We start from the raw sequence: 26745 nt of genomic DNA on the forward strand, positions 1-26745 counted from the left end.
TCTGGTGGGCTACAGCCCATGGGGTTGCAAGAGTCGGATACGACTGCGTGACTTTTACTCGCTGTGTTGATTGAGATCACCATTATTAAGTGGTTAGTTTTCATTCTATCAAATTCTTACAATACCATATGCACATGATATTTTTGTGGATTTTTTAAATGTAGTTGGCCAAATTTGAATTTCATTGATTAATGAAAATGTTCATTAAATTGTTTCACAAATATTTATTAAATGTATATTATATGTCAAATACTATTGTAGGTTCTGAGGATATAGCAGTCAAAACAAATGCCTGCCTTGATAGAGCATCTTGATGATATCCTTAGGATTTAATAATGGTCTCAGAATATGAATGGGTCTTTAGTGATGTTCCACAATACATACAAAAGTAAACTATTCTTGTCTAATGGTCATTTCATGCCTAGGGTCAAAGCTTTGATAGACCACTTTTAATCAATGATAAAAAACAAATTTGACCTCCTTACTGCTTTGGATCATATTTCATTGAAAAATTATCTTATAGTCTTTTTTTAAATTATAGTTTTTGTTAATATGAAGTATTCATTCCTAATAAAAATGAAACTTAAATAATTCTATCATAAAGTTATTTCTATCGTGGACTCATAAATATTTTTCAGAAGGCTTAGAAAAACTTTGATTTTGCTAGTATACCAGGTGAATTTATAGCACACTTTGAAAGTGTTTCTTAAAAAGCCAATAAATAAGGTCTTCCCTAGTGGCCTAAAAGTTAGGATTTGGCACTCTCACTGGTGTGGCCTGGGTTCAGTTCCTATTTGGGGAAGTGAGATCCTGCAAGCTGTATGGCACGGCCAAAAAAAGAAAAAAGAAAAAAAGAAAAAACAGCCAGCAAGTAAAAATATGCATTTTATTTTATGGTTAGTTAATAAATGGATTTTTCTAAGATAGGAAATGGTATATTAATTTTTGGTTTAAAGTGAAACTAATTATAACTAATAAACTCAAGTATTTAGGAAATTTACAACTTTCATACATTCACATATATTTCAAATAGCTTTATAATAGAGAGTGTGTATAGCAAATTAAAATCCTAAATAAATGTTTGCCAACTATGTATAACATTGAATCTCAGTTCTGATGCAATCCCTAGTTTAAAATATAGATAAAATCATAGCTAATCCAAAAATTGCCAAACTGATTGCAGAAATCTTGGTACCCAGAGCAGGGACACTGTCTTCTGGCATAGGAATAAACTTGATTGCTTGTGCAATGTTAGAAACCTCTGAGATGAGATTGGCTTCATTGATGGCTCGGACTGCAATATAGAAGTTGGTGCCATTTTCTATTCTAAAAGGTTCTGGCTTAAATTCAAAATTTTCTACTGAGCCGGCCTCCTTAGGTTTTAGACTAGAAGTATTCACTAAAGTAGCATTGTCAAAATCTTCTTGGAGATCCACGAAACTCTTACTTCTTCTTATAATGTAGCTGTTGGCTGGAAAACAAATAGATATTTCACATATGTTAGAATTACTACGTGCCTTATTGCTACGACATTGTTTTACATTTAAGAGTCCATCAGAAATGCACACTGGGTTTTTGTCTGGTTATTCCATCTTCTTTATTTTAAGAACAAATATGTGAACAGTTTTTTATCTAGTTATCTAATCACAAAGAATTTAATTTAAAATTGTATAGTACTAAAAATGGATCTCAATTTTTTAAGAAATAGAAATATGAAGAACTGAGTCTACTTTTGATTTAGCACAAGGAACACAATAATGTTTGAGTATAGTAAAGACATTCAGTACCTTATGTCTGTGCTATTTTCCATTAAGCTGAGAGAGGGAGTTATAAAATGGATGAATAAGAGAGCAGATAAGTAGAGTAGGAACCAGGGATATGGACAAAGAGCAAAGGGAGGCAAAGAGTCTGGAATGTGTACTAATTAAACATGTTTTAAGAGTCAGGCAGAGTTTGACTAGCACCTTAGTTCTACTACTTTCTAGCTATAAGAAAGAAAATTTTATTTAATATTTCTTAGTTTTCTTAACTATAAAAAGAATCAATCATTCCTTTCATCCAACAAATATATATGGAATGCTAGTGATGAAAATTATATATGAAAATGCATGAAAAGTGTTTAGCACAATGTCTGGGACTTAATAAATGTTTGAAATATTAGTTATTATTACTGTTACTTTATCAAGAAAGGAAAGAAAGATAATACAAATGTTTCATTTCAAAATGCTTTTAGAAATCCATCAGAGCCATAAAGAAATATATTTTAACATTAGGAAATGCCGTGAACAATAAAACATCGAATGTCTTTTTTTGAAGTGAAGACTTTATTTCATGAAATGTTGAAGATGTTTTAAGTATGTGATGAATAACTTAAATTTAGGGTTTTCTTTTTAATTCAGGACCTGTGCCTTAACATCTGAGTCTTTTAATAAATACATCTTATCGATCTGATCTTTTCCACTACTCTTCACATCCTCTCTGCGTTTAATTTTGGTGGGTCTATTTAACTATCCATCCATCCCTTACTTTAATTCAAATATTTCATTGTGAAATTTTGCTTTCTTGACTTTGAGCTTATTATTTGGTTCCTTTTCTCTCTGACGTGAATCCCTGGAATGTGCTTCCCTCTCCCTATCTATGCAAATTGTACTTATTCTTCAAGGCCCAACAGGTGGTTCAGTTTCTCCTTGAAGTCTTGGTTATGTATTTCATCACTTGATGACTCTCTTCTATGAACTCTTTCTGCTTGGGAAGGAGCTTTCCAATTTTATGAAGGTTCAGTTTATGTTTTCAATGTGAATTACTTCTGGGCCCCCAAAGACACATGAAAAGTGCCCAACATCACCAATCATCAGGGAAATGCAAATCAAAACTACCTTGCACCTGTCAGAATATGTATTATTAAAAAAACAACAAAAAACAAGTGTTGGCCAAAATGTAGAGAAAAGGGAACCCTCTTGCGCTGTTGCTGGGAATGTAAATTGCTGCACCACTATGGAAAACAGTATGCTACTGCTAAGTCACTTCAGTCGTGTTCAACTCTGTGCGACCCCATGGACGGCAGGCTCCCCCGTCCCTGGGATTCTCCAGGCAAGAACACTGGAGTGGGTTGCCATTTCCTTCTCCAATGCATGAAAGTGAAAAGTGAAAGTGAAGTCACTCAGTCGTGTCCGACTCTTCGCGACTGCATGGACTGCAGCCTACCAGGCTCCTCTGTCCATGGGATTTTCCAGGCAAGAGTACTGGAGTGGGGTACCATTGCCTTCTCCAGGAAAACAGTATAGAAGTTACTAAAAACATTAAAAGTAGAATGATTGTATGATCCAGCAATTCTGATTCTGGGTATTTTTCTCAAGAAAACAAAAACACTAATTCAAAAAGATATATGCACTTCTATGTTCATTGCAGCATTATTTGCAATAGCCAAGATATGGAGCAGCCTAAGTGTCCATTGATAGGTGAATGGATATATGTATATAAAAAATATATAAAAATATATATATATAAATATTTTAATATATATAATATATATCTAAATATATATAAAAAATATATAAAATACTGGAGTGGGTGGCCTATCCCTTCTCCAGGGGATCTTCCCAACCCAGAAATTGAACTGTCTCCTGCATCACAGGTGAATTCTCTACCAGCTGAACTACTACAGAAGTCCTATATATACATACTTACACACAACAGAATATTAATCAGCCATAAAAAGAATGAGATCTTGTATTGCATGACCACATGGATGGACCTAGGGGTATTATGCTAAGTGAACTAAGTCAGACAGAAAAGACAAATACCATGTGATTTCATTTATATGTGGAATCTAAAAAACAAAACAAATGAACAAATATAACAAAATAGAAATAAACTCATCAATACATAGGACAAAGAAGTATTTGCCAAATGGGAGGGGAGTGGGGGGAGTGAGTGAAGTCTGTAAGGGAAATTAAGAGGTACAAACTTCCAGTTACAAAATAAATGAGTCATGGTGATGAATTGTGTGTATGGAGAAAGTTGTCAATAATACTATGGTAACTTTGTATGGTGACAGATGGTAACCAGATTTAAAGTGGTAATCATTTTGTACTGTATAGATATATCAAATCACTATATTATGTATTGAGAACTAAAATAGTGTTGTAGATCAATTGTACTTTAATAAAAATATTACTTTTTGGCCAAAAATGTTTATTCAGTTGATGCCCAAAATGACGAAATTAGAGGATCATAAAATATTAGAATTATATCTACTTGTTTTAGTAATTCTAGGCCATCTAGTCTGATTTGCATATATGACAGATATGGAAATTGGGTCCCAGTAAATTTAAGTTTTTCATTCAAAATTATATAGGCTATTCGTTTATGTTTTGAGATACTGCTACTACCTCATTTTGTAATGTCTAAGGGTAAAATTTGATAGAGCTACAATATCTTCCTATTAGTTACAAGAAAAGAGGGAGATCAGATCCCACCTATTGTAGGAGTTTGAGGTTAAACACACTGAAGTTCTTTGAAATACTTTCTTCCTTCTTTTAGTTCCTGTAAGCAGCATAAGGGACATTTATTATGAATCCAGCCTTAATCTAAAGGCTTACTCTTAACTGAATTCAAGTTAGAACTAAACATACAGTCAGATAATTTCATTTATGGCTTTTTCAGTGAAAGTATATATATATATTTTTCACCATAGTTTTAAGGGCCATAATGTATTTCAGAAGCTGTCATGATAAGAGTCTCAGTACTGAAGTACAAAGAGCTCTTTGTAGGTATTTTATGTTTCCTTTGGCTTCAGAATGATTTTTTTCATTGTGTAATAATAACAAAAATAAATATAACTACATAGGAAATGAAAGATTAAGAAGCATCATTTCTTTTGAAAGCATATAGTGAGGGGTGTATTATAATCCAAGTGAAGGAGCATTGAAAGTCACTTTTAAGCACTGACAACCTCTGAGTTATTGTCTGTTGATATGCATATTACTTTCATTTTACCACTTTAAAGGGAAAATAATAAGATTGGCTTTACCCCATAAGAATCTTCTAGTCTAGCACAATTCTGGAATATGACAGTCATTCAATAAATACTAATTTAATTTAGTTAAATTTAAAGCAAAGCTAAAAGTGATATAAGCTTTTTGGAATGAGGGCAGTTTATTATGAGGAACTTTGAATGAATGAGATATTTTGACCTTGAAATTTAATTCAAACTCCATAGCCAAATCTCTGCTTGTGATCCTCTCTTTGGGACATCTTCACTTAAATTTGTTAACTTCTTTTATTCTTCAAGACTTAGGTAAGGGATAGTCTTCCCTGAAAAGTTCTTTAAGATATACCTTGTGATCTTAACCTTGAACTATTAATAGAAGTGGCCATCCAATGGTGTATCTCATTATATTCTATAAAATTATCTTTTATTTTCAAGAGCTATCTTCTCTACTTAACTGTTGAGAGTAGGGTTTATTTCTTAAGAACCTAATAGTTTTTGAAACATCAATAAAAGGTCAATGAATGAATGAAATTGTGCAAGTACAGAAATACTTAGAAAAAATTTTCTCTGTTAGGAAATCAGTCTTCTCAAAGAATTTCTAAGATAGTTCATTTTGTGAGAGGCAGTTTGGTACAACAGAATCTGATGAGAGTGAGTTAGACTTCTAATTTTTATTAAATATAGAAGTAATTTGGGCCAATTCATTATCTCTTGGGGCTTAAGTTTTCACATATGAAAACAGGTGACTGATAGTACACAATCTATATATGTTATTTATAAATAGGACATTAGAAAGTTTTGAGCAAATGAAAGCCTGTGGGATTTCTTGCAGTATATAATATTTAACAATATAATATCACACTTACCTTTTCCTTTATCTAGGACATTGCCAGGGGCTGTCCATGAGAGTTGAATATGATATTCTTTAAATTTTGCTTCAAGGTCTATAATTTTATTGGGTGGGAGCACAGAAGGGTGATTACCAGGAGGAGGAGCTCCTGATACAGTAAACGATCCTCCAGAGGTTAGTCTGTTAAAGTCTTCTATTTCAGCTTTTGCCAGGTCATCTTTGACTTCAGGTCTGGGTGGGTTCAGTATAATTTTACCTACCAAAAAAGCAATTTTGTAACTTCATATTGCCATATCTATTCTTGTTATCTCATTTGCAGCTGTAGAGGGGTTAATATTGAGTGATAGTAGCAGCTATTGAAAAAGTGATAACTTTTAGTGAAAAAAAGCTTATTTTATTGGTGTTATTTTAAAATTGATGAGGAGATATTATGAAATATTAGTACTATTGTTTACCCCATCTGTCTTTATTCTTGACTCTAAATTCTTTGAGGACAAGGATGGCCCCTTATTTATCTCTGTAGCTCCAGTATATAGCAAAATGCTTGCCACAGTAAATTTTTTTCAGTGTAATTGAAATGAACTGAGGGAGATGTAAACAAAACTAGGTCCCTCATAATAAATATGGTTTTGAAACATAAAGTTGATTATATAACTCTATACTTAGGTTTTCCATGATAAGTTCCTTCAGTCATGTCCAACTCTTTGCAACCTCGTGGACTGTAGCCAGCCAGGCTTCTCTGTCCAGGGCGATTCTTCAGGCAAGAATACTGGAATGGGTTGCCATTTCCTCCTCCAGGAGTTCTTCCCAGCCCTGGGATGGAACTCATGTCTCTTACATCTCCTGCATTGGCATGTGGGTTCTTTACCACTAGTGCCGCCTCTATGGTACCTTTCTTTTCTTCTTTTTTTTCTTTTTTCCATGGTACCTTTTAATTTGAATGCTTGTCACATATAATTTACCTAGATAAATGACATATTTCTATTTTAATGCCACTTACCATTTTCAATATAGCCTGGTATATACAGGGCTTTGTTCTGTGGTTGTCTTAAACTTAGCCTAGCCATGTTGTTTCTTGCCTGGGCATGTACTTTTAAACTGTATCTACCATTTCCATGGTAATCTGTAAAATATCTTGAATAGATGCCATCATTCTTGACAGTATCAGCACCTTGATATTGAAATGTAATATTAGATATACCACAAAATAAAAATGACAACATCAACTGTTTATGAACCCTAGTGATGCAAGCTATTTTGGAGGATAGTATAGCACAATTTTTTAAGTACATGAATCCAAGAATCAGGCCACTTGGGTTCAAAGTCTGGTTTGGCCACTTGCCAACCTTTGACTTTGGAAAAGTGTAATTCATGGTAAACATTCAATTAATGTTAGTTATTATTATTTCATAAGAGAATCCTATTGAAATAGGAAAATGTAACTAAACTGGAGAAAGCAAATGTAAAACACTGATACTAATGAAAATAGAGAAAAATTGTACTCTGTTATATGGGAAAAGTAAAATTATTCATAAAATTTAAAGAAGAAAATATGCTTATGTTCACGCCTAGACAAGATAACTAAGTGAAAGGTTAAGAAGTTTTAAAAGCATTATAATTAAATTTAATTCACCTAAAGTATGTTTCTTTGGATATATAGGAAATCCTGACTTCTAAGACATGTGACTGTAGTAGAATTTTAAGTTCAGTGGAAGTTGATGCAGATTCTTATTACCTGCACCATTGTCCCAGAGCTCCAATGTTACTTCATGTCCATCTTCAGTTTCTATAATGGCAGTTACATTGATTCCCAGTACAGGCAAAAACCCTTGACTGACTTGTGCATAAACAATCACTGGGCTAGGGTAATGTGCTGTATTTCGACTCATGTGAGCTGTTGCAGTTACTGGGGGTGTAGTTGGACTTCTTGCTCGAGTGGTCACTGTCACTGTTAGCATTTGAGAGCTGGCATGATTATTTAGAAGGCTGTAAGTCCAAGTACCTGTCTGAAAATTAAAAAAAACATCTATTTTAGAGCTTTTGTAATATATTCCTACTCCTATATGAGATGTTGTCTTCATTTTTTCTCCTTAAAATTGGTTGATAAAGCATGGAGAAAATAAAAAAAATATTTTTACCTCTGCAATACCAGGTATTCGAAGACGAGCAGAATGAATATTTAGGTTATCTTCTTTGAAATCTGAGGTTTTATATTTCTTTCCTTTTGGATCCTGGAGAAGAATTTCTGGCTTTTGTATTGTCCATGTGACAACAAAGAAAGTGTCATTTCCAATTGTACTGTCTATGGGCACCGTACCATTTAACCATTTCTTTCCTGTAATTCCCAAGGCTTTGCTTTCCAACTGTTAACGTAAATATAAACAACAAACACATGAGACTGATTTGTTATTACAGCTAATAAGATTTCAAAGATTAGTCAGTTCAGAGAAATTCTAAATATACTTTTAAGATTTCAGTTAAAATAACCAAGACTTAGGCTGAATGTTTATATTGATTAAAAATAGAATAATCCAAAGAAAAAGTGACTATAAGTATCACAAAAAGCAAATTCAGTAGGATGTTTTTCTTCTGGAACCTGAAATGTTTTCAGACAGATGAGTTATTTATTAGAGAAAGAAGTTAGTATTTAGGACAATAAAAATTTGTTACAAGTGTGAAAAGGCAAATAATTTTTTTAAGATACTGACCTGAACAGTCTGCTGAGTGATACTGCCACTTCTAGATGAAATTCTACTGAACGCATTAGTAAGGCCATTTATGTCTTTATTGGCATAAAACTGATTTCCTCCTAAAATGGAATTTTATTTCTTTTATAATATTAATTTTGTTTTATTTGAAAAATTTTTACTGAAATATAGTTGTTTAACAAAATGTTAGTTTCAGGTATGTAGCAAAGTGAATCATTTATACATTTATCCATTCTTTTTTTAGATTCTTTTGCCGTATAGGACATTACAGAATATTGAGTAGAGTTCTCTGTGCTATACAGTAGGTCTTTATTAGTTATCTGTTTTATATACAGTAGTGTTTATATGTCAATCCTAATCTCCCAATTTATCTTTCCCCAGCTCCTTTTGCCCCTGGTAACCATAAATTTGTTTTCTACGTCTGTGACTCTGTTTCTGTTTTATAAATAAGTTCATTTGTACCATTTTTTAGAGATTCCACATATAAGTGATATCATAGGTCTGTCTTTCTCTGTCTGACTTACTTCACTCAGTTTGACAATCTCTAGGTCCATCCATGTTGCTGCAAACAGCAGTATTTAGTTCTCTTTTATGGCTGAGTCATATTCCATAGGATTCTAATTTTAAGTGGGAAAGTCATATTTGATACTATACTCTTATCAATATACTATAAAATACATTAAAAATTTCTTTTTAAACTTAAAAAAGATGAATTTTCCAGACCTTAGGAACTTTTAGTATATCAGTATCCTAGATGTAATGCTACAATAAGTAAACCTTGCTCAAAATATCTTAGAATAAAGAAGAAAACTGACCAAATTATATTATTTTAAAATCAATCGCTAGACTTAAGTGCTTGCCACGTTAGTAAAGCTTATCTAATCACCAAATAATGTTATAAAAATTAAAGACAATATTAAACTAGCTGCTTATTTTCTGGTTGTATTAAGATATACCAAAACGATTAGAGAATGATAGTGTAGAATAAAGTAAAATTGATTAAAGAAAGTGAAAGTAAAGTGAAAGTGAAGTCGCTCAATCGTGTCCAACTCTACCACCCTGTGGACTGTAGCCCGCCAGCCTCCTCCGTCCATGAAATTCTCCAGGCAAGAATACTGGAGTGGGTTGCCATTTCCTTCTCCAGGGGATCTTCCTGACCCAGGGACCGAACCCAGGTCTCCCGCATTGCAGGCAGACACTTTAACCTCTGAGCCACCAGGAAAGCCCTAAAATTGATTAAATGCAGATACTAAATGACGCAAGAGTTAATGAAGAGGGAGATAACTTAGGTGTCAGGAGCTGGAAAAGCGTGGATTGCAGAGAAGATTTGGTATTCAGTTCTCTAACTCTGCTGTGCTGTGCTTAGTTGCTAGTTGTGTCCAACTCTGAGACCCACGGACTGTAGCCCACCAGGCTGTCTGTCTTTGGGGATTCTCCAGGCAAGAATGCTGGAGTGGATTGCCAGCTCCTCCTCCCTGGATCTTCCCAGCCCAGGGATTGAATCTGGGTCTGCCGCATTGTAAGTGGGTTCTTAACCATCTGAACCACCAAGGAAGCCCAAGAATAGTGGAGTGGGTAGCCTATCCCTTTTCCAGGGGATCTTCCTGACCCAGGAATCGAACCCAAGTCTCCTGCATTGCAGGCAGATTCTTTACCAGCTGAGCTACCAGGGAAGCCCTGTCTTACTATATTGCTTTGGGCAAATAATTTGTATTCTCTAGATTTTACATTTCTTCCTCAATAAAATAGTGCTAGCTGAATCTCTACTGTAATATTGAGCAGGTAAAATATTGAGTAAGAATTTTGGAACTGCAGTTGAGTAAGTCCAGTAACCATGAGAGCAAAGGTTCATTTGATGGTAAAAAGTGATGAGAAATGATTGAAGACAACACAATATTGACTAATGTTAGAAGAAGCTATTATAGGTAAAAGAGAGAGAAGTGAAATGGGGTGAGGAAAGATTAATTTGAAGGATGAAGAGAAGGAAAGGACAAAGATGAATTTTTTAGGACAGGAAAATTTTGAGCAGTTTATACTTTAAGGGGAAAGAGTCCCTGGAATGAGAGAAACTGAAAATGTATTTTCTATTCAAACTCTATTCCAAAGGTTTACCTGTCATATCTGACAGTGTCTCCAGTTCTTCGGCAGCAGAAGGTCCCAGAGCAATGGTGTGAATGATCACACCACTTTGTTTTACCTCCTCAATGCATAAGTGTATTTCATTATCTTCCCCATCAGTTAGCAGTATGATTTCAGAACCAGAAGTGCTCTGGTGACTCTGGATAATTGCCTAATGTTGAAAAACCAGACTATTATGAATAATTAGAGAATATCTTATCTACATACATACAAACTAAGAATAAACCTCTTCTTTAATCTTGGAAAAGTCTTTAGGCCTATACATCAGAGTAGGCAAAAGAAAACTTCGTGTTGTCATTCCAGGTTGAGCTAGCTTGGAAATGAGTGTAATGTACAATGGTCTTGTAGGTTTCCAAAGGCAGAATGTTAACAGTGCTTTCACATATACTCAAGCTATCCAAGACAGAAAGAATATAACACTTAGAACACTAACGTACAGTAAATATTCAGTGAATGCTAACTATTATTATCTCAGGAGATACTTGGGGTTGGACCCGATGACCCAGGCAGTTTTGGTAATTTGCAGACTAGACAACATTTGTAAAACCATGACTGAAGGCAGGTATGCAAAGTTAAATGATGTGACTTGTGTCTTTTTATACATGTTAGTAGATAATTAAAGAATCTTAGGATTTCCTGGAAAAAACATTGACCTGTCATGAAGAAGGAAGTTCATGAATTTATCAAATACTGTAATTTTGGGGGGGTGGTATTTTCCTGATTTTTTACCAAAAATAGTGGCTAACACAATTTACTCAGGAAATAGAGAGTAAATTCTAGCTCTTCCATTTGCTGAATTGAATAGCTAGTGTTTAGTCTCTCTGTAGTATATGTATATATAACATATATGTATATGTGAATATAATTTATATTTATAATAAAGTTCTATAAAGAGTTCAGTGTAATGATTACCTTTTGGAACTTTGGAGTAAGAAAGACCAGGTTTTGATCATGATTTTGCCAATTACTGATTATATGACCTTGAGAAAGATATTTAATTATTCTGTACCTCAGTTTCTTTATGTGCAAAATAGGCATAATAATAGTGCCTGACTAAAAATTAATGGTAGCAATAAAGTAAGATTATGAATGAAAAGCATTTAATATGGGCACTAATAATGCTCTAGAAATTTCAGATATTATTGCTATGATTCTGTAAGTAAAAGCTTATATGATTTCATTACATAAGTAATTAAGAGGTTTTTATTTGTTTGAATGTAATTTGATATAATCTTTTCAGCAATAGTCTGTGGTCAAAATGTCATATAACACATATCAAAACAATAAGAAAAACTTTTGAACTAATATGTGAGGTGGAAATCACTCCCGTAGAACAGAATATAGGAAAAAGAATGAAAAAAAATGAAGATAGTCTAAGAGACCCCTGGGACAGCATTAAACTCACCAACACTCACATTTTAGGGGTCCCAGAAGTAGAAGAGAGAGAGGAAGGACCTGAGGAAATATCTGAAGAGATAATAACTGAAACTTCCCTAACATGGGAATGGAAATAGTCGACCAAGTCCAGGAAGCATAGAGAGTCTCAGGAAGGATAAACCCAAGGAGCAACACACTGAGACACATAGTAATCAAACTGAGAAAAATTAAAGACAAAGATAAAATATTTAAAACAACAAGGAAAAATGACAACATACAAGAGAACTCCCATCAGGTTATCAGCTGATTTCTCAACAATAACTCTACAAACCAGAAGGGAATGACATGATATATTTAAAGTGATGAAAGGGAAGAATCTACATCCAAGAATATTCTACATAACAAGACTCTCATTCAGATTTGATGGAGAAATCAAAAGCTTTCCAGATAAGCAAAAGTTGAGAGAATTCAGTGTCACCAAACCAGCTTTACAACAAATGCTAAAGGAACTTGTAGGCAGGAAACAAGACGAGAAAAAGACCTACAAAAAATAAACCCAAAACTATTAAGAAAATGGTAATAGGACCATACATATCCATAATTACCTTAAATGTAAATGGATTAAATGCACCAACTAAAAGACATAGACTGGCTGGGCGGATAAAAACATGTGCATGTAGGTACTTCCACTTACCACATCACTTTGCTTGACCCCCCAAACTGTATGTAATTATTTTATATTGTTAGGTTAATCATGTCCCGATTATGGCCTGTGATTGTAATTATCTTTCATTTTTTGTCTGGCTATTGATTATGAAAACAGATAAACATCTTTTACTATTGAAAAAAACTATTTAAATGGGAGACCTCTATGCTCCCAACTCTTGTAAGAGAGCTGGACAATATTAAAAGTAATAATAAATGCAAATGATACTTATAAAAGCATTTTTATTTTACCTGAAATCCTGCTTTGAGCCCCCTACAAATTGAAGTTCCACCACTAGCTTTTTGAGGCAGATTTGCAGTGATATTTTTGTAAACATTATCATCAGTTATTTTTGTTAGATTATTTCGGATTTCAGCAACACTGTCAAATGTAACCATCCCAACCAAGGAGTCCTTTTCAATAACTTGAATCAAGTATAATTCTGCTGCTTGATTCATTCGAAAGAGACGATCTTCCTGTAAGAAAAGAAAGTGAAAGTGAAGTCGCTCAGTCCTGTCTGACCCTTTGCCACCCTGTGGACTGTAGCCTACCAGGCTCCTCACTCCATGGGATTCTCCAGGAAAGAATAGTGGAATGGGTTGCCATTTCCTTCTCCAGGGGATCTTCCTGACCCAGGGATCGAACCCGGGTCTCCCGCATTGAGGGCAGATGCTTTAACCTCTGAGCCACCAGGGAAGCAAGCCCCTGTTTATTTTAATATCCCTAACAAATTCTTATAATTTAAACTAAAGGGATTAAATAATTCCAGTAATCATTGAATCAATTATTGTGGCATGTCTGAACAATCCCTCAGTTTCCTCCAATCTTGACAGACTGGTGAAAAGAAAGTTCATGGCCAGAGAGCATGGTAATAATTGATTACTGTATTTTAGCATTTAACTTCATTATATTAAAAAGAAATATTAAATAAAAGCTTTAAAAGTCAGTCATGTTATACTTGGGAAAGCCTTGAAAATGTATACCGTCTTCTTTAACAATAAGGAAATAATTTAAAGCATACACAAAAATGTTTGTTGCAGTGTAGTTTTTGATAAGTTGAAATCATCAAAATGTCCATTAATGCGAAGTTATTTGACTAAATTATAGTTTGTGCATATGATACAATCATTAAAATATGTTTCATGGAATCATGTTTTCCCCTGGGGAGTGTTTAAGGTATAGTAAAAAAAATCATATTATGAAATATTGTGTTTTTTTGTGCAATAAAGTTTTATTAAAGTATAAAGGAGATAGAGAAAGCTTCTGACATAGACATCAGAAGGGGGTAGAAAGAGTACCCCCTTGCTAGTGTTAGCAATGGAGTTATATACTCTCCAGTGAATCCAAAGAAAGTCTGGAGGTTGTAAAGACCTCACCAGACCTACTCCCATAATTTACATTTTAAGATAACAGAGTTGGCTAGAAGGTTTAATCCAAAGACTGTCCTCAGGCAGGATACATTATTGTTGTATAATCCTAAGGAATGTAGAAAAAAAAAGTAAAAAAGTTTGTCCTTTCTTCCTCCTTGAATATTCTAGACCTCTCTCTCCTTGGGGATCCCTAGACTTCTTATCAACCTGCCTAGGAAATAACTCTCTCATTCCCCCCTTTTGAATTATGTTGCCAAGGGAAAGGGGCGTCATTTTCATTCCATAACTACTTCCTGCTGTTTAGGGGCATAGCCCCTAAATTGTTGAGGCAACACATTCTCCTAACCCTTATATTGAGGGTCTCTGATCCAGGGGCCCCAAGTAATAGTTGTTGGAGGAGGCTGTGGCATTCATAGGAGCTTGGACAACCATTTGTAACTTGAAAGCCTTCATGCAACTAGAAACAAATCCAATTACACAGTTACAGATCCAGGGAGCAAACAGCAAAAATAGAACAATCAGAATTATTGTAATTAAAATAGCCTTCCACCATGGGGAACTAGTTAATGTCTCCCAAAGTGAATATGAAATATTATGTAAGATAATCACATTTTTGAGGAGGAAATACAAATGCATTAACAGAAGAAAAAGAATTATAATATGCTCAGTGGTGGAATCATGAGTGATTTTCATTTTTTCTTTTTGTTCACTTATATTATTTCTTGTTTGTTATAACTAAAAGTTAAAAGAATAAACGTCATACATAATCCAATAACCTTAATATGATAATTACTTTTATTTTGGTATATTATCTTCTAGTGCTTGTCCATACAAAATCATCAATTAAAATTTATTAGAACAATAAATTTTAGTTCGCTTAGTAAAACTAAACCTAAGATTAAATTATACTTCTATTAGCTTAAACATCTAATTTAAAAGAGCTGAAAAATAAAAATCTTACTGAAGACATGCTTCCAGATTTATCAAGTACCAAACAAACTACTCGCTGTTTGGACTTGAGCAATGAAAATGTAGGATGGGTTGGTGGATTCATTTCTGTCATGGGAGATGTATTTTGGAAGTCAGTAGAGTTCATGATTACATCCCATGTGCTTTTGCCATTGCACATTCTGTTTTGTAGGTTTGGAGCTTCCGTATTGTGCGTTTTTTCTGTACAAAATTCAGTCACCTGGAAAAAATCAATTGAAAGACAATTACACAGTAACTGATGCATTACCTCCCTTTCCAAATATACAGCTGGCTGTGTTATACATCCTTCACAGATTTTCAGTCAGCCAGTCAGTCAGTTCAGTCGCTCAGTTGTGACCGACTCTTTGCGACCCCATGAATCACAGCACGCCAGGCCTCCCTGTCCATCACAAACTTCCGGAGTTTATTCAAACTCATGCCCATCAAGTAGGTGATGCCATCTGGTCATCTCATCCTCTGTCACCCCCTTCTCCTCCTCCCCGCAATCCCTCCCAGCATCAGGGTCTTTTCCAACGAGTCAACTCTTCGATTGAGATGGCCAAAGCATTGGAGTTTCAGCCTCAGCATCAGTCCTTCCAATGAACACCCAGGACTTATCTCCTTCAGGATGGACTGGTTGGACCTCCTTGCAGTCCAGGGGACTCTCAAGAGTCTTCTCCAACACCATAGTCCCAAAGCATCAATTTTTCTGTTCTCAGCTTTCTTCACAGTCCAACTTTCTCATCCATACATGACCACTGGAAAAACCATAGCCTTGACCAGATGGACATTTGTTGGCAAAGTATTGTCTCTGCTTTTTAATATGCTATCTAGGTTGGTCATAACTTTCCTTCCAAGGAGTAAGCATCTTTTAATTTCATGACTACAGTCACCATAATTGCACAAGCTGGAATCAAGATTGCCGGGAGAAATATCAATAACCTCAGATATGCATATGAAACCATCTTTATGGCAGAAAGTGAAGAGGAACGAAAAACCTCTTGATGAAAGTGAAAGAGGAGAGTGAAAAAGTTGGCTTAAAGCTTAACATTCAGAAAATTAAGATCATGGCATCTGGTCCCATCACTTCATGGGAAATAGATGGGGAGACAGTGGAAACAGTGACTGACTTTATTTTGGGGGGCTCCAAAATCACTGCAGATGGTGATTGCAGCCATGAAATTAAAAGATGTTTACTCCTTGAAAGAAAAGTTGTGACCAACCTAGACAGCATATTAAAAAGCAGAGACATTACTTTACCAACAAAGATCTGTCTAGTCAAAGCTATGGTTCTTCCAGTATGCATGTATGTGACAGTTGGACTATTTAGAAAGCTGAGCGCCAAAGAATTGATGCTTTTGAACTGTGGTGTTGGAGAAGACTCTTGAGAGTCTCTTGGACTGCAAGGAGATCCAACCTATCCATCCTAAAGGAAATCAGTCCTGAATATTCATTTGAAGGACTGATGCTGAAGCAGAAACTTCAATACTTTGACCACCTGATGCAAAGAGCTGACTCATTTGAAAAGACCCTGTTACTGGGAAAGATTGAAGGTGGGAGGAGAAGGGGATGACAGAGGATGAGATGGTTGGATGGCATCACTGACTCAATGGACATGAGTTTGAGTAACCTCCAGGAGTTGGTGATGGACAGGGAAGCCTGGCGTGCTGCAGTTCATTGGGTTGCAAAGAGTCGGACACGACTGAGTCACTGAATTGAACTGAACTGGTGAATTGTGTCCAGTAATTCTGCCAAATGATGTTCCCTTAATATAGAACCTATTAAAATTCTCCAAGTTTTGAAAATTTAGTAACTTGGAAAAACACTGGATAAACTAGTGTGGCATTAGGAAAGAATTCATCTTACAGTAAAGCCTCAGCTTTGTAAATGTCATTTTGTTTTTTTAAATGCCTTCCTTATATAAATCTCTGGCTATAAGTTCAGGTTTAGAACTAAATTATTAAACCTGTGTAACTTTTATTCAAGTTGTAAGAGTTTCTTTTCCTTCTCTTATGTTTCTAACTTATATTTCTCAAAAGGGGTTATTTTGTATGGAAGAAAAGTATAGTTTTCAGTTAAAGCAGTGATTTATAATCATCTTGATGTTATGAAATATATATGAAACCTGATTCCTTTTATTATTGTCACTGCCTTTATTCATGACCTTCAGGTCTCTTATCTGCCTGTTTTTGTGTCCTTCCAACTGGTCTACCTACCTACACTATCTCACTCCCTTTTGTTTTTCACAGCCAATAGAATTGTCCTGAAGGAATTAGCTGGTTACATTACAAGCCTGATGTTGATAAAATAAAAATCCAAACACATTAGGTTTGTAGGTTCCAGTTTTGTGTTTCAGTCTCATTCCATGTTTCTTCCTTACTGTGTGTATTTTGCTTATAGAACACTGAACTTTCTTCTGTTCTTCAGAGTATGCCAGAAACTTTTATAAGGTTCTCGCCAATCCAAATGGAAAAAGGGAAGAGGAAATTTGTGCAAATTAAAAAAAGGTGACCCTTTCTCAAATTCTTTTTATTTCTATCCAGTAGTCATATATAGATGTGAGATTTGGACCATAAAGAAGGCTGAGTGCCAAAGAATTGATGCTTTTGAATTGTGGTGTTGGAGAATACTCTTGAGAGTCACTTGGACAGCAAGGAGATCAAAATGGTCAATCCTAAAGGAAACCAACCCTGAATATTCATTGGAAGGACTGATGCTGATGCTGATGCTGAAGCTCCAGTACTTTGGCCACCTGATACGAAGGACTGACTCATTGAAAAAGACCCTGATGCAGGGAAAGATTGAAGGCAGCAGGAGAAGGGGGCAACCGCAGATGAGATGGCTGGATGGCATCACTGAGTCAATGAACATGAGTTTGAGCAAAATCTGGGAAGTGTGAAGGACAGGGAACCCTGGCGTGCTGCAGTTCACGGGGTTGCAAAGAGTTGGGCAAGTCTTAGTGACTGAACAACAACAATAACTTGAAAATTGTTCCAATAAATATTAAAATTTTAGTGAGCATGCTGCCGATAATTTGGCAGTGCTCAACTTGTGCAGTCATGTGTGGCATCCGTGTATTTTTCCATCTTTGTTTTTGTAAACCTGTTTCTTTGCCTAGAATACACTTCCCTTTCCTGCTTTAGCAAGTTCATACTAGTTTTTTTTTTTTTTCAAATCCCAACTTAAAGCTCATTTCTTTTAGAAACCGTTTTCTGACCTCTATTTGGAGACGTTTTCTGTACTCTCACAATACTTGGTTTCTATTTCTTCCTACTTTGTATTCTTACTTATTTTTCTTATATCTACCAGCCTCACTAAATTGAGTTCCTCAAAAACAATTATTTTTAATTATTTGTGTATTTTTTCTGCTCCTAATACAGTATTGGACATGAAGTGGAAGAAATTAAAGGAAGAAATCATGAACTTGAATATTCATTATTTCAGAGCATATTCCTCCTGGGTCTGAGCTTATGCCTTGGGTACAGTCATACAATGTATTTAGTCTATGTAACAATAATTAGAAGGTATGTATTTAGTCTATGTTATAATAATTAGAAGCTAGTGTTATGCACAAGATATTATAGTTAAAGTACAGTATTTATCTCTGAGCCATATTTTATATGTTGCCCTCCATATTTCAGCTACATGATTTTCCTTCTTCATTATTATTTATTTTCTGATAGGCAGCATCAGTTATCTCTTAATAGGCAAATGCTTTCAGAATTTATAGTTTTGTACAGACAGTATATATTCCAATTATCTTCTTGTGTCACATGATCTAATATCTATTTGAATGCTGAATTCTTGGCTACCTTTGTGGATCTACTTGCTGCAGGTTAAAGTGAGATTTCTAGACTCATGCTTCAAATATTCTGAGGAGGGAGCTTTATTAGGCTGGAAAACAATTTTTACTTAAAAATCTCACTAGATTCATTTAGGAGTTTTAGAAGAAATTATCAAGTCTATATTTTTACTTAAGTCTTTCATTATTAATGCCCTAGACTTCAAAGCAATTTTAAAGCTTATTGGAAATAATAGACTTTTACAAACCTCTATCCATAAAGTCTGTGTTACTAGTAATTTGGTATATGAAAATTTGCTTCTTATAATTGCTAGTTTACTATCTAGGGATAGTATTCTTTATTTTGATTTGCTGCTTTTGATAACTTTCATATGTTTCATATTTAAAAGCCTATTTTTAATGTTTGGAAACTTTCACTAAAAAACTATAATATGCTTACATTAATGAAGCTGAATTTATCCAGGGAAAGAGACAATTTCATATTATCCAAATATTTTATAATTTAAAAAAATTAAAAATTTTAAGTTTACTTTGTACTCACCTTGTGCTAAGCACTGTGGTCATACTTTATTTATACTAGCTCTTATAAAACTAACAACAGTGATGCTGTAAAGTATTTTTAAATTCCCATTTAAAAAACTAGAGAATTAAATTTCAGATTAAGCAGCTTTTTGTTGTTCTGTAGAGACAGAGCCATTTATGTTTTCACAATATCATTTTGCCAAGCTTAGAGTGCTTTAGTGTGAAGATAGATAATGGAAAGCAGTACTTTCCGAAGCTACAGAATGATTTACTTTGGAAAAGTAGTACGACTAACACTTAGAAGAAATAATTAAAGTAAGGTTGTAGCTCTAGACACTACAGAAGCCAAATGAGTGAAGGGATGCTATAAGAAATTCTGTGATAGCAATGAGGAGGGTACAGTTTTACCTCTGAAGAAAAAAAGACAGGTTAGTAATAAAGTATGGGATAATTCCCAGATATTTTCTGACAGGACTGGTGACACAGGACTGGATAAAATGACTGTTAGTTGACTGTCTTAGTAATTTTCCTTACTTCTATTGGTATATATAATTTCACAGTAGAAAATTCAGCTTCACTAATTAATTTTTCCCAAAGGCTTCCTTTGTGAGACCAGAAAAAGAAGGTACTTACAGAATGGAGACTTTGCATAAACATGATGGACTCCTTTGCAGTCTGGGATTTTTCTGGGATGAATGTACATTTTGCTTCATACAGCCCTGTCTGTGAGTCACGTCTGCATGGCCTTGTTATACAGCTGCCTCCCTGGCATTTCTTGAAAATCACATTAGTACCAGTAATATGAGTTGAACATCTATGGTGAAAGAATTAGATTACATTTATATATGAAGGCCAGAGAGATTATGAATAGATATTAACATCCTAAAATCTTTCCCTCAGTGATAATTGCTATGGACCATGTACCAAATTCCATTTTGACAAAAGTAAGCACAGTGTCCTACCCCTTTTCACCATCAATTTCAACAAGAACCATGATGTTAATTCATATGTATTAATATTCGCTGTTCATTAAAGTGATCAACATATCTATTAGCTCCTTGTGACTTTGAGCTAAAGATGATAATTCCTCACAGGGATATTGTGAAAATTAATTGAGTTAAAAGATACAGAGGAGTTGCTTCCCAGTGGAGAGGGGAGAGTCAACATTATGCTTAAAACCCTCTTAGATTTCCTACTCATGGTACACATATACATATATACTTGCATGTGTGTGTGTGTGTGTGTGTGTGTGTGTGTGTGTGTGTGTGTATGTATATGTATATATATAAAGAGCCTCTTGATAAAAGTGAAAGAGGAGAGTGAAAAAGTTGGCTTAAAACTCAACATTCAGAAAACTAAGATCATGGCATCTGGTCCCATCACTTCATGGCAGGTAGATGGGGAAACAATAGAAACAGTGAGAGACTTTATTTCTTTGGGCTCCAAAATCACTGCAGATGGCGACTGCGACCATGAAATTAAAAGACGCTTACTCCTTGGAAAAAAAGCTATGACCAACCTAAAGAGCATATTAAAAAGCAGAGATATTACTTTGCTGACAAAGGTCCATTGAATCAAAGCTATGGTTTTTCCATTAGTCATGTATGGATGTGAGAGCTGGACTATACAGAAAGCTGAGCGCTGAAGAGTTGGTGCTTTTAAACTGTGGTGTTGGAGAAGACTTTTGAGAGTCCCTTGGACTTCAGGGAGATCGAACCAGTCAATCGTAAAGGAAATAAGTCCTGAATATTCATTAGAAGGACTGATGCTGAAGCTGAAACTCCTATACTTTGGCTACCTGATGCGAAGAACTGACTCATTTGAAAAGACCCGGATGCTGGGCAAGATTGAAGGTGGGGAATGGGGCGACAGAGGATGAGATGGTTGGATGGCATCACCGACTTGATGGACATGAGTTTGGGTGAGCTCCGGGAGTTGGTGATGGACAGGGAAGCCTGGCGTGCTGCAGTGCATGGGGCTGCGAAGAGGCGGACACAGATGATCTGAACTGATACTGCTATGTGTGCTGTGCTGTGCTTAGTCGTTCAGTCGTGTCTGACTCTTTGCGACCCTGTGGCCTGTAACCCGCCAGGCTCTTCTGTCCACGAGATTCTCCAGGCAAGACTACTGGAGTGGGTTGCCATGCCTTCCTCTAAGGGGTCTTCCCGACCCAGAGATTGAACCCGGTCTCCCGCATTGCAGGCGCGTTTGAGCCACCAGGTAAGCCCAGAATACTGGAGTGGTTAGCCTATCCGCTCTCCAGGGGGTCTTTCTGATGCAGAAATCGAACCGGAGCCTCATGCACTGCAGGCAGATTCTTTACCAGCTGAGCTACCAGAGAAGCCCATATCACTATACAGATGTATACATTTATACATAGATGTATATATCATACATAAAAAACCATGTGTGGTTTTTGTGTTTACGTTTCTACATTTTATTGAGCTAGACTGAAAGAAGAAATGAAAATAAACCCTGTATAGAAATGCTTGTGTGTTCAAACCTTTTGGTCTTTGTAAGTAAGAGAATTGTCAAATCCCTGGCAGAGAATGAGGTGGAGTAGGGTATGGGTAAAAGATTCTAAAGAGTTCTTGTTTATCTGCAGGATTTATCCCATTCTGTGTTAATATTAAACTTCATTCCATTAATCCATTTAAATACACTTATTTGTATTTCAAGGATTAAAAGAAATGATTAGTCATATTTTCCCAGAAGGTTAGCTCTAGAGTAAGCCTGAAAATTAAACTTAAGTTGCTTCTGACAAAGTGCCTGGCTCACAGTAGGAACTCACTGTTATTTTCGATACTTGTTTTTACTATATATCTTTACGACTGATAAGGAAACTGATTTATTTTTCATTAACTTTTAAAAAGTAGTTATTTGATACATTCTTTGTTTAGTTTTTACTTTATGCCATGTAAAAGGCTAGGAGATTTAAAAAAATCAGTCCTCAAGGATCTTGAAGTCTAGTGGAGTAAATAAAATGATACAGAAAGTTATTGCCCACTGTGAGGGAAGCACCTTCAAGGATTAAATGGCAACCCCCTCCAGTATTCTTGCCTAGATAATTCCATGGACAGAGGAGTCTGGTGGACTGCAGTCCATGGGGTCACAAAGAGACATGAATGAGTGAGCGCGCGCGCACACACACACACACACACACACACACACACACGCAGGTGACAGAAGCCCATGCATGTTGCTTTGGGAACAGCCTCAAGGATATCTAACCCCAAATGGAGGGAGAGGAAAGACACTTGGGGGAAGCATTTAAACTGAGACTTGAAGGATTGACAAGCATTATCTGAATAGGGGAGGAGGGGCTGGGAGGGGTTGTTGCATGAGAAGAGAGAGTAATGTTTCCTGGGTTGAAACCCTAGTCTCTGTGTAGGGTTTCACAGCTACTCTCCTAGCAGCTTAGTAGACATAAAGTAAACAATGCAAAGGCATTTTTCTACCACACCTCTTTTCTCTAATATGTTTTTTATTCTAAAGCATTTTTAATTACACTGATTTCTGTTGTCCTTTAATACTCATTAACTATTCCATGTGTTTGATAGTTTTAATTTAAATATCTCATCTATTCATAAATAAGAATTGTCTAATTCTACCTATTCTTTAAAAGATCAAATTTCTCACTTATTTTTATGAAAAGTACTTCTTTTCTTTAAGCTCAAGAGTAAATGAAAAATAGAATATACTTAACATGAGGCTCTAACAGTTTAATTGATTTCAGTGAAACAGATTCACCTTAAAAAGCTTTCAACCACATGGAGTAAAAGATTGGGTAGGAACTTGAGCTCTAATTCTCAGATATCTTAAGGTTTAGATTACAACTTTTTTCTTTCTCATTCCTCTGACAACAACATATTTTTAATACAACCCCATGAATATTGAGATTATTCCCAAATTTTGATTGATCGTGCTTCCAAAATGTAATACTCAGAAATTGTTAGATATATAATGGGGAAGGTTGAATATTGCAATTAACTGTGTGAGCATTCGATCACAGAGATAGTCTTTGTTTGCCTAGTATAGAAAATTAAAAATTCATAAGTGAAAACTTTTGAAAACAGATTTATTCAATAGAATGATACCTTGTTGCTTCAATAGTGTTCCTTCTGGAGATATAGAATGGCTGGTCCCCATTATACTCATCAAATATTCCCCATCGGAGATGGGCCCACTCATGGACAAACGCTCTGCCTGTGAGAGAATATTGCCGCTTTTAAATTTATGTTTACAACAGAGGTATCCCTGCTTTTTGAAAATTCATTATATACCACTTCACTTTTATGAAAGACCCACCTTAGTACCTGTTTTCACTAACAGAAAGAAATTTGAAGAGGATTTTTGCTTTTATGAAAAAAGGTGAAAAGCAAAGATAGCATTAGGCATTTGTTTTGCAGTCAACTGTTTTACAGTCAGCACACACCCAGAGCAGGAAAAGTGGCACCACCAAGCTCCTTCCCTAGCAACTGTGCTTGGCATCAAGCCTCATGGATTTGAAATGTGTCTGTGAGCATCTGTGATTTATCTCAACATATTTTGTGTATCTGTTAACAAGATGTGTCCTTAGGTAATTGCTTCTTGTATATCATTCTGACTTATGAAAAGTTTCATAGAAACACTTCTTTTGGATACTGAGGGAAACTTGTATATAAATATAGTTTCCTTATATTTTAAGTTTCCCTTCCCCACATCATCAATCTAACTGAGTCAAGGAAATCTAGAAATTGACAACTTTCGTTAGACTAAAGAAGTTAAATCGGTTAGTATCAGTAAATGGCTAACTTTATTATTAGACACACATACAAAAAGAAATATAGTTAGGTTGAACATAACTAGTAACTTTCCAAACAAAAATATTAATTAATACTTATTTTTTCCTTTAAAAATTTAAAAAATACCATTAATCACAGTGTTATATTTGTTTCCAGTGGAAATCAAAACAGAATTATGAAATAGATATCCTTACCTCGGGACCCATAGATAGGCAAATTATTATTATTCAGCAAGAAGTCTGGAGTAAAATGTATATATTGTCCTTTTTCTCCACATCTTCCATATTGAAGTGTATAGGGATCATTTCCATGTTTTAGGTAAGGATTAGCAACTATGACTTCTGCCTAAAAGGCAGAATAAACAAACCAAAACAGAACTCATGAGCAATAGAAACAAGGAATTTTTCATCTAAATTTAGAACTTTTATATTACTAAATTAAATATTAAAATAGTCATTACTAATTACTCAAAATTATGAGCATTAATTTCTAAAAATCACAGCAAGAAGAAACAATTTAGGAGCTAGATAAAATACCCTACCTGGTCATATGATTCTTGTTTTGGCATTAAGTACTCAGATTTTGACTTCCACGTCATTGGAATTAAAATGCTTACATTCCTGAAATAAACTCTTCGTTTGGTGGCATGAAACAGGTAAGTAGAAGCTTCAGTTACCATTTCCTGACAAAATTAAAAGTACCTTGTAGTAGCAGTTTCACAATGAAGTGAATGTGAATGTGTACATGCAAGCAAGAAGAAGCTGATCTAAGCACATCTCCCCAAATATTTTGGCAAACACTAACTGAAAAGTAGGTTACATTTTACTCTATCTATCTAGTCTGTAAACTCTCATTTTTATATACCTAGAAATCAGTTCTTTAATTTTTACCTGTCCAGGTCTGCATTCAACATGAGTTGGAGCAGGGAGTGAGGGTGCTAAGTGAGATATAAAGGTAATTAAGACTGGGAGTCAAAAAAAACAAACAAACAAACAAAAAAAAAGACTGGGAGTCTGTTAGCAAGTTGTTTCTTGAATTGGACAGAGGTGCTTAAAACTGGGTTGGGAGTTTAAAGTTTGGTTGATTTTATGCTGTTGTTAATTGTAAAAACCATTTGCTAGATTTATTTTGAGTTAGTTATGGAATGTATTCATAAAAAGCAAAGTTTTACCAAGCAGTAATTTTCTAAGAATACCTAAGTCATTGGCTTCAAGTTCTAGTTTCGCTAATTAATGTATGACTGTACAAATCACTTAACTTCTCTCAATTTATACAGCAAGGGTAATTAATAATCTATATTGTGTGGGCTTTGCAGGTAGTGCTGGTGATAAGCTGTGTGCCAGTGCAGGAGACATAAGGGACGTGGGTTTGATCCCTGGGTCGGGAAGATCCCCTGGAGGAGGTCATAGCAACCCACTCCAGTGTTCTTGCCTGGAGAATCCCATGGACAGAAGAGCCTGGTGGGCTACAGTCCATGGAGTCACAAAAAGTCAGACACGACTGAAATGAGTGAGCATGCATGCATGCATGCATTGTTGACCACCTTATAGGGATATTGAGATACAAAGAAAATAGTATATATTAAGAGTACTATATGTAGAATATTGTACTGAGTAACCCAAAGCAAATTAGGTAATAAGTCAACTTCAAACATCTAATATTTTCTTTATGATCAGATACCTAAGAATTTCAAAATTTTCAGAGCTAAACAAATATGAAAACTGAAAAAATTGAAAAAAATGTATAAGATAATGAACTTCAAGGGCTTTAAATAAGGTTAGTTTTTTAAACACTATAAAAGTAACTTCATAAAGTTTCAAAATTATTCTCTAGTAGCTTGAAGATCTTTTTTTTAGCTTAATAAGTTGAAAATATTAGTAGTTTGGCCTTTTAATAATTCATTAAGGAAGTGACTAAAGCTATTAATATATGGTACATAATACTTAAACTAAGCAGATATTAACCTTGACAGTTTAGATACATGCTAAATAAATGATGGATATTATCAAAGGAATTTTGGAAAGTTATAACTATGTGAATGTGTGTATCTGCCTAGGCAACATGAGTTGAAATACTTAACAAAATAAAAATAAGTGGATAATAAGCTTTTCTCTTACCTTTATGTTTTGAATGAGTTTTGCATCTTCTGGCACACTAGGGTTAATTGCAATGACAATGCCATCATATCCATTGTTAATCAAATTTACCATTGAACTTTTCATTCCAGGCAGGAGATGCAAAGTTAGGAACAGAATGACAGTGAGACAGAGCACCATTTTTGCGCATGTTACAATAAACCTATTGGAATGTAAGGAGAGTATTTATGTATCTGTATAACTCAAGAGATTTGTCTGTAGCCCCAAATTTGCATAAAAGTATTGCAAAATATCTTGATGAACTTCCTTATTCTAAAGTATTCTTTAATTGTTAAGTAGTAACGGGGATTATACTGGACCTTTATTGTACTTTCTAAGACAGCTAAGGTGTTAAATACTCATTGAATTGAGGAATTCTTTTAGATTATG

The 26745-nt window shown here is 35.0% G+C and overlaps 1 protein-coding gene across 1 annotated transcript; it reads right to left on the minus strand.

Moving 5' to 3' along the window:
• Positions 1-1130: 1130 nt before the first annotated feature.
• Positions 1131-26496, minus strand: LOC136163548 (calcium-activated chloride channel regulator 1). Its single transcript, XM_065927965.1, has 14 exons — positions 26338-26496; positions 24762-24902; positions 24415-24565; positions 23534-23642; positions 20070-20250; positions 15105-15332; positions 13025-13249; positions 10664-10841; positions 8552-8652; positions 7982-8206; positions 7579-7849; positions 6844-7014; positions 5860-6099; positions 1131-1471 (listed from the first exon to the last, which is right to left on the minus strand). The coding sequence occupies exons 1-14, from the start codon at positions 26494-26496 to the stop codon at positions 1131-1133; spliced, it is 2721 nt and encodes a 906-aa protein (XP_065784037.1).
• Between the last annotated feature and the right edge of the window lie 249 nt (positions 26497-26745).

The sequence above is a fragment of the Muntiacus reevesi genome, chromosome 1, assembly GCF_963930625.1.
Source record: "Muntiacus reevesi chromosome 1, mMunRee1.1, whole genome shotgun sequence".
Taxonomy (NCBI): Eukaryota; Metazoa; Chordata; class Mammalia; order Artiodactyla; family Cervidae; genus Muntiacus; species Muntiacus reevesi.

Excerpts from the sequence above, each read along its gene's own strand:
- LOC136163548 (XM_065927965.1), bottom strand. The coding sequence starts at position 26,496 with ATGGTGCTCTGTCTCACTGTCATTCTGTTCCTAACTTTGCATCTCCTG. Across the intron at positions 20,251-23,533 it reads AACACTATTGAAGCAACAAG|ATGTTCAACTCATATTACTG; the intron begins GTATCATTCTAT and ends CTTTCACCATAG. Across the intron at positions 13,250-15,104 it reads AATCTGGAAGCATGTCTTCA|GAAGATCGTCTCTTTCGAAT; the intron begins GTAAGATTTTTA and ends CTTTTCTTACAG.